Source organism: Oculina patagonica, chromosome 1 (assembly GCF_052425735.1).
Source record: "Oculina patagonica isolate OP01 chromosome 1, crgOcupat, whole genome shotgun sequence".
NCBI classification, from domain to species: Eukaryota; Metazoa; Cnidaria; class Anthozoa; order Scleractinia; family Oculinidae; genus Oculina; species Oculina patagonica.
In genome coordinates this window covers 516586-532155 of record NC_135758.1, presented here as the reverse complement: position 1 = coordinate 532155, position 15570 = coordinate 516586, and the positions used below count along the sequence as shown (strand labels likewise).

The following is a 15570-nucleotide window of genomic DNA, read 5'->3' as shown; positions in this document are numbered from 1 at the left end:
TTCTTGGGACCTTGCCAAATCTCGTATCGCACGGCTGATATGCGAGTCTGATATGTCTGTGACATAAAATACCGTATGCGTCTCACCAGGCCGAATAAAAATAACATGTGGCGAGAAAAACAAGTCTACAAAAAGTCATAGAACACCATTTAAATGATAACACTGGTTCAGGGACGTGGAGTGATAAGGTAAGGAAATATACAATGTTGTTTTCGTCATGAGTGGAGTTTGCGTGCAGGCGTGTGGGGTATGACGGCAGTACCAATCAAAAAAATTTGAAATGATTTGAAATTGATAACCTCAGACAACCATTATTCAACTGTCGCATTCTTAATTAGATTTTACGATATCATTTTTGTGAAGATAAGAATTCCACGGTCCTTCGGTGGGTTCAGACTGAAGCGATAAAACTTAGCTCAGTTTCCGCTGATAAGAGTCCCGTATCAATATTTACACAATCATTCACTACGTTCTTCGCCTGGTTGAAGTGACCTGTCACAGTTTTCAACTAAAACAATACAAATTAACGGATATACGTGGGATTATGAGGCAAACATTTTTACTGGTATTTGGACAACATCTTTTGTGAGGCAAAACTGAGGTCATGTTCGCACTGAGAAACATGCACCTTCCCATGCGGTGCGTTTCAGATAAATACCCTTTCTTCTTAGATTTGGCATCAAGTATGCACAAGGCGCAAGGATTTCCTGAGAAATAGCTGAAAGGAGGCGGAAATCAGCTCTCTAAGCGCTGCTGCCTTCCTAGTTCCTGTAGCACGTCGTATTCCTAGTCGCGTGCTCACAGCTTGCAAATCTCCTTCTTCTGCGCTATAAATAAACCCGGGACCGACCGAGACTTGACTTTTATAATCAAATCCTAGATTTGGGTTTTTTTGTGACACGTAAAAAGTACGGGGGAGGAGGGGGTTACTTAACAAAACCCCACAAGGAGAGGCCCCTTCCCGAGTCCAAACCGTTACCCTTTTATATACAATTTTTGACAGAACCCTTCCATATACCTTTCACAGAAAACGATATTCCGTTTCTCATACTTACAGTAGAAAAACTGCATTTTTTTTCTAAAGTTTTCACATAGTTAACCTCTTCAAAATATTTACACAAAGGATCGGAGGAATTGGCTCCTGACTTAGATGAATCAGTGAATCAGCCCGGTAAGGTGCGTCTGTTAAACGGGACGTAGAGATATTTTAAATAACTAGTACAATAGCATTTCCCCCTACCCTTTCCTATACTGTCCCCCTTATACTCCAACTCGTGAAATCCCTCTTCTTGGCCTTTTATATACCTACCGCCTCAAAAAGGTATCCCTTTCGGGCGAAGCATCCCCGTATCCCCGTCTACTATGGAGTGTAACCCCCCCCCCCCCGGATGCTTTGATGGAAACATAGTGGTTTTCCGCAAATATCTCCAAGAGTTTTGCAAGCGAGTTGACTCAGTGCTTCGTGCATAGGTTTGTAGTGAAAAGTCCCAGTAACTTTTCAGTTCCTTTTTTCATCACTCTAGCCGGATGTTTGTTGCAAAAAAGGAATGGACAAGGGGCGGATTAGTGACCTTTATAAATAGGAGAAAGTTAAGATTATAGAGGAAGATTTAAAATTAGAATGTTTGGGTAATTATTTATGTCTCAGCACCAACTCGGAGCTAAGGGTTTGAGATCTTCAGCGGCTGTGAAAATCCCAAGAAGAACGTCAGGAATCTGGGAGTTATGAATTGGGTTTGTAGCATGTTAGCCTAGTCTTTATTACATCAGCGACTTGATTATTTACCTGTTAAGAGTACGTTTAACCTTCACTGCAAAGGGTGAAAAATTTAAATCTTCAAAACGTTAAAAGTACTGAATGGTCTTGTTTTGGTCGGGTTCTGTGTTTTTGTTTATGGCTGGATGTGTGTTTTGGATGGAAAATCAGTGAATAACTGCAAAGTTTAGGTAAATTCCATTCAGCCAGACATGCAAGCCGAAGGGTCATTGTTATTTCCAACCAGTCTAGTTAATACATATAGAATCGCAGATTATTCGCACTCTGATTGGCAAACGGACCTTGGAATTGTGATTTTAAGACTTGCCAGTGCGATGTTGTGACTTCGAATTCATACACACGCTGGAGATATGCATATATTCACAAACAAAATAAGATTGTTTCCTCTTTTCTAAATGCTGCTATTCAAGGATTTTGACTAACAGACTGGTGAGGCACCTGGGTTAACATTGCAAGTCAATTGATACGGATTTCACATCAAGACAAACTTGAAAAAGTTAGGTTTAACTTTTCAGGATGCACGATTCGTGACGTAGCTCGATTAAGCGCCAGCGCTGATGAATCACAACTGCCGCGAAAGAGAGTTACTTCCTGAGACGTCACCGCGCATGTGATGTGAACACGATTAAGCTGAGGGTCACAGGAAAACTTTGCCAGAAAAGTTAATCGTGACCGGACGCGCAGGTGTGGCACTTTAAACCATCATGTCTTGCATAAAGGGATAAGAACTCTCCCACTTTGGAGAATCAGTTGGTCCACTCCCGCACAAACCACTAAACTTCCGCCGGAAGCACATTGACACTGAATAAGTCACAATGTTAAAGTTGTTATGTCACGAAATTTTAAGTCACCTTTCTTTTGTACAATTAACTTAACCCCCAAATGTTATTTTTCTGAAAGTGAATGGCACTAAAAGATGACTAACACTAAGGGAAATTTCGATGGATTACGATCGACAAACATGAAAACATTGGCAAACTTTTTCTGGATACACCGTCCGTGATATAAGCTCCGGAATTAAAACTCTGAAAGCCAAAATGTTTTACCCTTTAAAAGGAAGTAGCATAGGGCTTAGAGAAATTCGGAAAGCAGTATTGACAGCGGATTCATGTCGGGGAAACTTTTATCTTTGGTCGAGATCCTCAGACCACCCGTTCGAAAACTTTTAAGAGGCACCTTTTGCCAAATCGGGACAGGAACCATCAACTGCCAAGGCCCACAGAACACACGCACGGTTTTTAAGTTGCCAGACTGTGCTTCAGGGCAAGCAGCCTTGAGTGTCTGTCTCGATTTACCAAAAGATATGCCTTCAGACAACCTATAGAAGACTCGAGCAGGCTACAAATCCCTTTCCCCACCCCTCCCCCACTGGCTAAGAGAGAAGCCTAACACGTGCTAACACGCCCCATGAGCCCATGGGCTCCTGCACGACCACACATGTGAACCTTCGATTCAGTCCCTAGTCACGGGCATCCGACGACAAAAGTTAAACTAACTAAACCGTATAAGGACAGTCAAAATTCACTACCACAAATGGTTTAAGTCCACCCTTCTAACCCAAGTACTTTAGGCTAGCCACAAGATCGTACGTAGCTTCTCCACAAGTATCCACCGATCGATAGAGTATCTTCAGTGAAAACAAGTTAAATCAACAGATATCTATTTAAGAAATATGCGGCTTGAAGGTTTTGTAGCTTTAGCAGGAAAGATTTGAAACGGTAAGTACATTATCTCATCCCGTTTTTTAAACACCAATCTCCACACGATCGCTCGGCCCTTTTAGCTCGTTATTGTGAAAACAAATTGGAATAAAAAAAATTTGGATGACCTTCCTGACAACAGTTTCGCCGTTTTACGCAATCCGTCATCAATAGAAAGAGAACTGACGTATAAAACTCTGACGTCACGTACTCAACTGATCATAAATCGGAACAAGGCCCACGCTTTTTGTGTTTTGCTGCAGCCGCAATGGCTGCAAGCAAAACACATTGAGAGCTGAAGTTTGTGCCGTAAGGTGTAAGTGCCGTAAGGTGTAAGTGCCGTAACAGAGGAGAAATCTGAACTACCGATGTCAATCAAATCCATGAACAAACAAAATCGAAACCAATGAACCGTAGCGCTGATCGCATTCGAAGTTACGGGCCAAAGTATTCGAACGCAAACCACGTTGGACACGTTGGAAAACAGAAAACCGATTTAAAAGTATATCGCATTGGGAAAGAAAACAAACTGTGGCGCGACCACTCCAGTTTTATGAGAAAATTATTCTGCAGTTTTCATCATTTACGAAAAGAGCGAAGACTTGGAACCTCGCCGAAGGTCATAAATATTTTCTCCAAAGGACCGGTTAGTGCACAGTTTGTAAACTTTCGCTTTGAAAATAAACTTACCCTCACCTTGTCTACACTGTCTACAGCATACTAGTACTGTATTAACTCTGAACTTCATATTTTAAAATAAAATGTATGAACGTGTAACTTGTCACGCAAAGACAGCTGGAAAGGAATATACCATGCTGGTAGGCTGCACCGCTAATTGTAGCTGTATTCGAGCTATATAAAAGACAGCTAGAAACGAATTAATACTAGTAACATCACAATGGGAAAGAAACTTATTCAGTGGTGCACACCGTCGAAAACAAAGAAATATTAAAGGAAGTTCTCATTCACCAGATTCACTGCATCAGATGCAACATTCGTCAGTTCGTGTTTAAATGCGTGGCGACCAGTTTCAGGGGCACCCATCGAGAATATAGTTCAAAACCACTTAAAGATAGCACCGTTCAACGTATTTTAGTATTTAAACGGTAGATATAGGCATATTTTTATCCCCTAAAAAGTTTTTATCTGTTCGGATTTCCTAGCTGAAAGTCTAGTGATCCGAAAGTTATAGGGATCAAAACTTACCTTTTCGAAAAGATTCCAGCCAGAGAAGGGCTCCCGAAAATTCTAGGTGACCTTTTTAGAGTAAAGATCCGTTAAAAATGAACAATTATACCTTTTTTTAGATATTCGAAAATCCTAGGAAAGGCAGGCAAGCAAAAAAATTTACAATGAATGTTCCGAAAATTCTAGATCTCAAATCGTCTTCCGAACAGATATTTTTAACGAAATATTCCGTTGGGTGCCCCTGCAGTTTGTTTACTAGTTATTAAAAAATAATACGGTCTTCATTTAATAAACAGTTCATCCTTAAATTTCAGCTTTTCTACGACTGACAGGTAGGTACTATAGTATAAGCCCCGCTAAAATAGCTGGAAAGGGAAAGTTTTTTGAAAAATGAATTTTTGACTGCCAGACGCGCCGGCGCCACATGTTTATTTTGTGAAGATTAATTAAACGCCGTGAAAAATAGAATTTGATGTCCAGCGAGCCACTGCATCTTCGGCTACGCAGTCCTCAGTGAATCCTCCAACTTCACAAATTTCTAAAACTTTAAGAAAACGAACTTTCGCAGAATCAAAAATTGGTCCTTATCGATCTTCCGATCTTGTTGTGAAGACACTGAAATTCGACGAGTGTTCATGCGTGAAGGGATGACTGACGAATGATAATAATTATTTGTAAACTTTCGCTTTCAAAATGAACTTTGCGTTACGTTCAACGCCGTCTTTCTGTTGTTGTACGCCGGTGCGCGTGCGATTATTTATAATTTCTGAATTTTGCATATTTAACTCAGGGTGACACAACAAGTTTGTTAAGAGTTAGTTGTTCCAGTGTTTAATTTGGGTGAAAGTGGTTAAAGAACCACTGTCTTGTCACTAATAAATATATCACATTGAGTTCTTATAAGGTCAATAGAGTTCATTGAGATTTTTTTATAATGTTAAGAGTTACTGTTTTTTATCAAAGAGACAATCATGTCAGACATTACGTTAACTTACTAGTAATTAAATTATGTTTGCTGTCTTTGATTTCAACATAACATTGATCAGTAAAATTATCAGGATTGAATTAACACAAAGTGACTACAATATAGTGCAATTATTAACCTGCACACAAGTGACAGACAATAAAAGACGTTGGATTTCAATCTCGACTCACTTGTCTTTCATCAACATGTTCCCTAAGACTTTGCTCTAGCAGCAAAACACATGGACCCATTGGGGCCCTATTTTTTTTACTGACGCCAAAGGCTTATATTTTTCAATAACTTTTCAATATCAATAAGTAACAGAAAAGTCTTTTTATACATTTTAGTGCGTAGTATCGAAGGTATATTTTACGAGTTTTGCAGTATTTATGGCGTCAGTGCCCGTAGGCCGAGACAAAATGCAAATGACTTAGTAATGCTTCACACTAAATGTCCAAAAGGAGATTTATTATCAAAAGTTTTTCTTTAATTTCCTGAAATCCTGAGTTATTGAACCGCGTTTGTCGCTCTCGTGCGGTTAAAATGAACAAGGGACTACAGAAAACCGTTAAATAGCTCGTTTCGAGTAGAAATAACAAATATCAGTTCTCTACGGAGTGGAGTTGTATGTTTTATTACACAAAGACGATTGCTTATCCTACGTTTTATTGTTAAGTCAGGTAATAATAAATGTCTTTTATCAAGCTTGCTCGGGAACGAACTCGACCCGTATCTGTAAAGACCTATAGGGCCGATATTCCGAATGAACGGCTCTCGCGTAAGGTTAATAAGACTGATATATTTCAAGTAAATTAATTACTTGACTGCCGTGCAGGCAAAAACAGATCAATCATTAATCTCATTTTATCTGTAGACACCTAATTGCAATAACGTTGTCATAGAAAAAAGAAAAAAGAAATAAAGTAAATAGGAATTAATTAACGTAGTTTCATAACCGGTAGCATTTATAGGAAACTCAGGAGTTTTTATCTGCACACTTTGAGTCCTCTTTTTTATGCTGTAACAAAATAAGTTGATTTATTGGTATTTTGTGGCATTTTAAGGCCGTTTGCACGAATAAATTTCATGCAAGGGCTTAGTTAATTCCTGTTTGAAGTTTTACTTTTTCCTTTTTTCTATGACAGCCTTATTGTAATAAGGTGAAGCTTCGTCAAATTATTGCTGGCTGTTTTATCACTTTCTTCAATATTTTTTTTAAACAAAATCATGAATACCATAAACATTCGGGCAAGGGGAGTTTGAAAATGTTATGCGACATTCTTGCAACGTTCACACAAAAATTGTACTTATAAATATGTGTATTCGGGCTTGTTTATAACATACACTTTGCCTTGAGCATTTATGATACAGAGCACAACTTAAAAATACTACTACAAGAGGATCTGCATTTTGTAGTTTTAATGATTATATTGATTGAAACAAGAGCAGAACTTGCATTGGTAAAATCCCGCTTTATTTTTGTCACCAATAAACGAGGACACATGTTCCTTTAAAAAAGTCAGAATCATATTTTGTGTCTCCAACACTCATTTTGTGTCCGCGACAAAAGATGCGTGCGCGGGCAAACAACAATGTGTCCCCCATTGCCAGGGCCTTAATTTCGGCCGGAGAGGGTTATCGGCAGGAATTCTGCGTTTCACTGAAAAATGGTTGGGCTTATTATACGGCTTACAGACTAGTTTAAGTGCACATAAGAATACTGCAGAGTACTGCACGTTTAAACCCTCCAAAACTCACTAAAAACTGTTTCATTTTATCCAGCCATACAGATGACTAGGTGCTTGTTTGATTTTGGTCAAAATGTCTTTTCCCATACATATTCCAAAGAAATTTATTTTGTCGAGTTAAACACCATGTTCATAAATGAAGAGATAACTGCCCGAGTTAGTTTGCATTCGATGAAAATAATTGTAAGTACAGTGTAAGTACAGTATAGGTTAAGCTGAACGCGGGTGACAAATGGCATTTTAGGCTAGTATAAGTAGTCTAGTTGTATAAGTAATATTCTCAATCGATCCTTTGTTTTAAAATATTTTTCTCGAAACAAAAAAGTTTATCGGTTGGACTTTTAGCAGGTAAATAACAAGCTGTGGATCGATTGATATCATCAAAACCAATACATGGTCTTTATAGCATGGCCATGCATGTATTATTGATAATTGAACAAGAAGGCTTCAGCTTGTTTCAATTCAGTGCTTAAATTGGAGTGTAGCCAGAACTTAATACATATTCTTCAATATTTGGAGCAATATTGACTAATTTATCACAAATCCATTGGCCTGGGAGTGGATGCAAGTATCTATCGAGGTTAAATTCGCCTCTTGAGCTTTAATTCAGGTGTAATTAATTCTGTATACACATCGTTTGGAAAATGGAAATTTTCTTCGTGTTTAACTTTCACTGACAACGAAGCATTGCTACATCTAAATTCTTAGCAGAACTTACATCTGCGTGGGAACGATTCCAATTAAATAATCCGCGTTTTATCAACCACAACAGATCACCATGCAACCGTGAAAGGACACTTGTTATTCCATTGTTCCTCCTGTCAACAGCGTCCTTCCGTTAGGACAAGACCCTGAGGGTACGAGGCAGCCTGCGTCATTCAAAATCATTCATCTTTTTTTAATGTTTCAATGGCGAGGCAGCCTTTTTTGGGCCTGTATTGAAAAAACTTGTTGAAAATTGCCTTAAATTTAAGTGTCTAAATAATATTTATGCATGTTACGTCATATTTAAGCACCCTCACTGCGAAAAGTTAAATTTTGCTATAACAACAGAAAGCATATTGTACGCTCAACATGTTAAATTTGCAATGCATGACTTTATCAAATACGTTAACAATAAAGGGAATTAGCCAAGTATGACTGCTGCAGTAATCATTTTGTTTGGAGTGAAACGACGCGAACATATGCAGCGTCCAGAACTGAACTTGAATACAGCGTACGAAAAACACTAATTCAAGAGGCTGTGGCAGTTTGTACGGCACCATTCTCTGAACTGAACGCCAAGTTTTACAGAGGGATACGCCGGGGTGAGTGAGTCAAAACTTGAACGCGGCAGTGGAACAAATTTAAAATTTAAGTCACGAATTTTGATGCACTAAATTGTTTCCCTTCACAGCCATCATATTGCTTCAAAACACTTCCTTATTAAGGTGTTAAACGTTTCTATTTAACTTGTTGAGGTATATTTGTTTGCCTTGTTAGTCATATAAAGGGCATGAACATTGCCTCTCGCTGTAGAACCAAACAGTTTATGCGTATAGACCGTATAGGCATAAAGTGTGCTAAACGGAATTGTTTATCTGATTGCGGAGCAGAAATTTCCTATAAATTTGATATCTATCAGGGATCGATCCATTTTAAACATTCAAACATAATACTGTTTTGATATAAGAATCATCCTTGCGTAATATGTCAACAAAATACATATTTTACAAAGACATCAATTATTAGTGAGTCACAAGGACACATATCATCACTGTTGATAGAAACTCGTGGTATTATTTAGTCAGTGATCATTTTCCGCGTTTACCCCAGCGATTTCTCGCTCTTTTCCTACTTGTACACGGCAAAATTTCCAACATTTTGTCATTTAAAGTGGAATTTTAAGTTTTCGATTTTACATTGCCCAAAGGCTATGAAAGTTATTTAGGAATTTATTTTGTCTGGGCCGGAAAAACGTTAAGAATAAATTAACTAGATTGAATATTGGCTTTTCCAGATGAACTTTGTAAAAAGTTTTTTAATAATCCTATCGCAGTTTGTAGCAAAAGTTACAACGTTAAGAGAGGAGGTTTTATTTAATGCCATGTGTTATATTTACACTACTGCTTCTGCTAAATTTCCATACGTTACCATGTCTTTAACAATTTGAATGACGATGGGGGCGGATTGACGTGTAAAACGTCTTTGTTGCAATAAGACTAATTTTAAGTATTATTCACAGAACATATCGACCGCGCTTTAATGCAAACAACATTAAGACTTGGTGCTACAACTTTTCAATTTTAGAAACTGACCAAATTTCCCTTCAACATAGACTTTTAATTGTATTTCTTATTTCCAGTTAAGCGGAGACATGAGCACTACCCCTTGCTTGCAACAGTTTCCCGCCAAATTAGGGGCTTTGTCGAGGACGTCTTCAGGCTGCGCGCCGTTTTCGTTCACATACGACAATTTGTACAAATGCTTGTACCAACGCAATGAAACGCAAGATCAGCCCATGCCAGAGAACTTGAAGGATAGCTCTGGAAGCAAAGGTAACAATGTATACATTATGGGTATAACTACTAGGTACTAATTTGAAAGGGCCACAACAATCAAACAATTACTAGTTACGCCTTCTCAATAAAATGTTTCGTTTCGCATCGCTTTTCTCTCGTGAATGTGGGTCGGAGGGTCGGGCAAACAAACAGAAACCAAAAGCAATAAATACTAAGAATCAAGGCAGCGTGAATCATAGCTTTCTTGCAACTGAAGTTTTGATAAATGAAGAGAGCGCCTTGTGACTTCAAAAAGGTGTTGAAGACGTTCAATGGGTTTACTTATTAAGAGCCACTTTAGGATGTATTTTGGAAATGCGGAAAATTTAGAAACACAGAAGAGGGGAGGTAACTAATCGGGGATTTTTATTTTTTTGGGGAAAAAATGGGTCTGTTGGGCGATAGGAAGCGAAACATTTTATTCATTTATGTATTTTGGCGTGTCACTACTTAGCACATAAACTCAAATTCTAATCGCCCCTTTTTGACAACATTCATGTACCTTGATATCCGGAATTTTCATCAAGAGATTCTTAAAATTCAACCGTAAAGTTTCCATGAATTTAGAACAGCATGCAATCATATATTTGCTGCGCAAAAGATGCGGGAGAAAATTCAATTGTCGTAAACGGGTCCAAGTTTTCTCAGGTTTACCGCGTGCTGGCACTTAAAACCTATCCAGATCAAGCGATTTACTGAATCTCGTTAGCTAGATTTTAGATCATTATAACAAGGGATCGTGTCCTCTTTGAGCAATTCCACATAAATGTACTACCTTACGGGATACTAAAAGGAATGGCTTTTGAACAGTATTATATCTTGTACAGTCTTGGGGTTGGCTTGCCTCTTGTTCAATTCAAAACCTATAGTGAACTTTAGCATGCATGTTTGCTTTAAAATTCAAAAAGTAAAATTTCCACCAGATTCGATTCTATCTGTGAAGAGTAATTTCGGTACACTCCAGCTACCGTGATGACCGAACTCTTAGCAATGTGACTCACGTTGATGTAAAAGTTCTATTCTGGAATAATCCAAATGAATACAGTCGGGGGAATATAAAGTGCCGGTTTTGGCAAATCTTCGTTGAAGCACTCGAAGAATTTCCGAATTATTTCATCCAATCAAAAACTACTGCGAACGCTCACGAGTACTCCGAAAGCAATCGCGCGTACAAATACGTCATGTTGCTTAGCAACTTCTGGGACGAAAACCGCGGGTTTAGTCACCTTCTCGGAGAAGTGTTGTCGCCATCAACTGGCTTTTGTTCCCTCGACTGAATATATAAAAAGCCAGAATGGGAAAGGTTATTACGTCATCTTTCCCTAACAACACTTTTAATTAACGTCCTTATCTTCTACTTACCATATTCGTTGCCATCTTCTTCCAAAGCCGGTGAAAAGAAACATGGCGAAAAGCTCACTTTTGCCAAAAAATCCTGTCCAGATGAACTCGAACTGTGCCCGTCAAGCACCGGTTCTAAATACGGTATCCGCACAAAACAAGTTATTCCTGAAGGAACATGGATGGGGCCCTATCAAGGCGACGTGGTGAAACCCAATGACGTCACTACTGAGACGGATACGTCACTCATGTGGGAGGTAACTAAGGACCCTTCACAAATTAATGCTAACTTGTTCACACCAAGTAAACATGTTGAATTAAAACATGTTCAGAAGATAGAAGTTGAAAAAAGTACGTGAATCAGAGAAAACTACCGCGAGCCTTGCTGAAAACCGGGTAGCGTTTATGTTTTGCCGTCATTGACTGACTATACCCAGCACTCTCTTTTGCGCAATACTTCAACCTCGTTCCCATGGCTTTTCCCTTGGTAACGTTTTTACAAGGCTAAAGCCCCGGCTAAAAGATCAAACATTTCATCCAACATCGTGTTTGTGGCACACAACATGGAGTCGCTAAACAAGCAAACAATGTTTGATCAAACATCTACCAAAGTGATCCCACATAACGCTTCGTGCGTGTTACCGCTGAAATTATGGCGCGACGTCACATAGGTTCGGTTTCTGATTGGTTACTTTTTTTCCGCTTGGGCTCGCTTTGTTTGCAGAGGTGGCTAAACGATCAAACATTTGCTCGTGAAGCAAAATGTCGGATGAAAATGTTTGATATAGATCCAACATTGGAAACCATGCAATGTTGAGAGAAGTGGCTAAACGGTCAAACATGCTCTTCCAATGATGTTGGATAAAAATGTGTTAGTGTTTAGCCGGGGCTTAAAACGCGGTGAGAAAACTCGCGTCTAATTTTTTTGTTTAATTCAGGATCCTGTGCAGTTCAGATTAAGCAAAAAAAATCTACAGGCATACACAATTTAAGCTTGGTGCGTTAGCTATTCAGGGACTAACATTGGGGGGTTTTTTGCACTAAAAACGTTGACTTGTGTGTCCATCGAAAGTGAATTGAACATTGCTGATACCGTTCATAATAACACTGTTCGATTATGAAAGAATCAATCTTTGAGAACTGTGATTTAATTTCCTTAGTTCACACAATGGGCGCTGTCAGAGTTAGCTCTCTTGTTGAACTGCTGGTCCAGACTCGTTCCTAGTCGCTTCTCTCGCTTTTTGAGCGGCGCGCAATGCATCAAAGGGAAGGGCGATGAAAAAGCACATTACTTTTTTCTCTCTCCTTCCCATCAACCTCTTCAAGCGTAGCGAAAAAACGAGTAACGACTGGGTACGAGTTTGCTGCTGGTCACATACTTTACATTTATATGTTAAATCACTTAACTGTCTCTAAACCTGCGTAAACTTGTAGTTATAACTGAAGTTTTTCTCTCTCCTCAGATTTATGAAAATGGGAAATTACTACATTTCATTGATGGTAAAGATGAGAACACCTCCAGTTGGATGCGTTTTATTCGCTGCGCTCGACACAAAGGGGAACAGAATCTTTTCGCTTTTCAGTACAACAAGGAAATTTACTACAGAGCTTTCAGTGACATTCCTGTTGGAACAGAACTACTCGTTTGGTACGAAGACACATACCCACAGTACATGGGAATACCGCTGAAGATAACCGACATCGGCTTGCAGGTTCACGATACAAGTATGTATTTGATTATTGAAGGACGTACAGTTTCATCCCTGTATACTTTTCTTGGATAAAAAAATTGAGGACTAGAAGGATGACGTAATTTTGGACGAGTGATTCTGTCACGTTTGGTTACGTAAATTAAAGCGCGTGGTTTTGTCTGTGATTGTGTGACTATGTCACGCTTAGTTTAAGGCACCTGGCTCTATCACGCTAGATCAGGTAATTTTCCTCGAGATAAATGTTGTCAACTTCGTAAAACGTAAACAAAGATCGCCCTATACACTCAACTGAAAGCAACGAAAACCATACTCCTGGTAGCAAAATACTTTTTTTATATAAGAATGTTTGGATGGATGCATGCATGCATCTATTGAAAGAAGCGACGGTTATCTTAAGAACAATCCGGAGATTGACATAGAAAGTCATGCTCGTCTCTCCAATGTTTGACTATACTAATTAATGAAATTATCAAAGCCAGCAATTGTCTAGGGCACTTGTCCTTTCGTAAGGCAGACTATATAACGCCTTGTCACGTGAGGCGAGATCCTAATTAATTAAATAATTAATTAATTAATATTGAAATATTGTCCTGGGGTAGAAGGAGAGGCGATGAAAATGGTTTTGAAGATAACGGCTTGAAGCTTTTCTAAATAAATATTTCTTAACATCAGTGTGTCTGACATTTTCCACAGATTGTGCGATACATTCACAAGCACCGACTGAGGTCAAACGAACCAAGCAAGAAACTGGCTGGAAAAAAGCCAAAGCACCGCCTCGTCACCCAACAGCTGCTAAACGTTCTTACTCAGCGTTTGTTTCGGTGCCTCATGGATACTACCACGCTCCTTTCTGCAATTCTCAGCCTGTGCGCATGCGACGGAAACGGGAAATGTGTCAAACAGATCACTGTGAACAATTGGGCCCAGTTCCCCAGCGAAGAACCATTGTGATCAACAGAGCTCTTGACGCGCCAGACCCGTTTTGCATTTTGACAAGAGCGAAATAAAAGGAGCTTGATCGATGTTACATTGCGTGAAAACTCGCACGCGGACGAGCAGTTCTTCTTAAACTGGAGAATTGGGCTTTTAACAAGCAGTAGTTTGGCAAATTAATGGACATAAGAAGAAGTTGTCATGCCATTAAGATATGACTGAAAATACTGAAACCAGTATTGCGATCGGTATAGGACATTTATAAAATGAAACAGTTTTAAAGCCGACCTGCTTTTGCAACCTAAATTTTCGGTGACTACTGTTCACCTTCATCAGAGTGAAGATGATGATGAAGATGAACAGTAGTCACCGAAAATTTAGGTTGCAAAAACATGCCACTATGAATTGAGTCATTTTTTGTAATGTATATAATTGCCTTCAGATCGAAGGAAACCTCGAAATGATAGTTTGCTAAGGTAGAAAAATACCAGGCAATAAAATACCGAATATGTACAAGGAAGGCTATGAATGAGGGAAGATAAGAGGGATTTTAGTTAACAAACTTGAACATTTTAGGCCAAATTGTTCAAAATCCCATAATTATTTTTTAATGGTAAACACGATTGTATCGATTTGAACAAGGATCAATTCACATATTAATGGCTCCACCTCGTTCTTGCTGGTAGGAAAGACAGGAATAGGGTATTATACTTCTTACTAAATAAGTAAACATGCAGGATCCTATCTTAAATCAATCAGATTTCTTTAGAGGCTTTCACTTCAAATATGCACTTCCTATACAGGGGTGGATCCAGGATTTTATGACAGGAGGGGGAGAGATGTAATTATAAATACCAAAGGCACGAGTCCCAAGGGAGTCTGACATCATCATTCAATCTCCTCGCTAGGGGGAGGGAGTTTCAACCACAGGATTCCCCCCGGATCCGCCAACACCCCCCTTCGTATACATCGATTCGACAAAACCAGACTTTGTACTATATGACCCCAAAAATTACATACGTGGCATATTTTTATTACGCTGTAATATAGACTCTATTGTTTTGGCTCCTGATCCTTGATGGGGCTTTTGTCTGTAGCATACTACACTTGCTTATCACGAAAGAAAACTAATACGAAGCAAAAAATGACCAATCCGGTAAAAAAAATATTATAATACATTGTACATAGATGATATTACACTATGTTTGGAAAGTTGTTGTTTATCTTCATGATATAAAGCGAATTGGGAAGGAAAAAGCGCCCTGGGAACGAGGTTGAATTAGCTACTGAGGGCGCACAGGAAATGAGTACTAAAAACAAAGATTACAAATATCACAAATTTTCCATCGGGTGTAATTTATTTTTCATTAGACTTTAGTCTGTTTATATTTTCGTATAAACCGGATTGCTTTGCATATGAACGGACGTTCGTTTAGTATTTATAAACGTAGGAAATTTAGATATATTTGCTTTGTAAAGGAGTGTATCGACGAAGAGGTTGTTTATCAAATTAAACATGCCGCTAAATTTGAACCAAGTTTCTGTTGAATCACTTTTGGCACGCTTTTTTATTCACAATTCTGAATGGCCAGAATTTGAAATGTGTGCCTTTTTGCTATTCCGCATTTCTATTTCGGAATGGACAGAATGCCATTGCATCTATTCTG

The 15570-nt window shown here is 38.8% G+C and overlaps 1 protein-coding gene across 4 annotated transcripts; it reads left to right on the top strand.

Annotated features, from left to right (window-relative positions):
* The first annotated feature begins 33 nt into the window (after nt 1-33).
* On the top strand, nt 34-15117 carry LOC144651842 (PR domain zinc finger protein 14-like). Of its 4 annotated transcripts, XR_013570375.1 has the most exons (6): nt 7628-8684; nt 9722-9914; nt 11307-11515; nt 12722-12983; nt 13664-14605; nt 14641-15117. XR_013570375.1 is itself a non-coding variant. In XM_078511886.1 (5 exons), the coding sequence occupies exons 2-5, from the start codon at nt 9734-9736 to the stop codon at nt 13975-13977; spliced, it is 966 nt and encodes a 321-aa protein (XP_078368012.1). In that variant the 5' UTR covers nt 34-188; nt 9722-9733; the 3' UTR covers nt 13978-15117. The 4 variants fall into 4 exon arrangements, 3 of the variants coding, with proteins under 3 accessions (XP_078368012.1, XP_078368019.1, XP_078368004.1); XM_078511886.1 differs by lacking the exon at nt 7628-8684 and adding an exon at nt 34-188 and having other exon boundaries at nt 13664-15117; XM_078511893.1 differs by lacking the exon at nt 7628-8684 and adding an exon at nt 2316-3495 and having other exon boundaries at nt 13664-15117.
* Nucleotides 15118-15570: the final 453 nt, after the last annotated feature.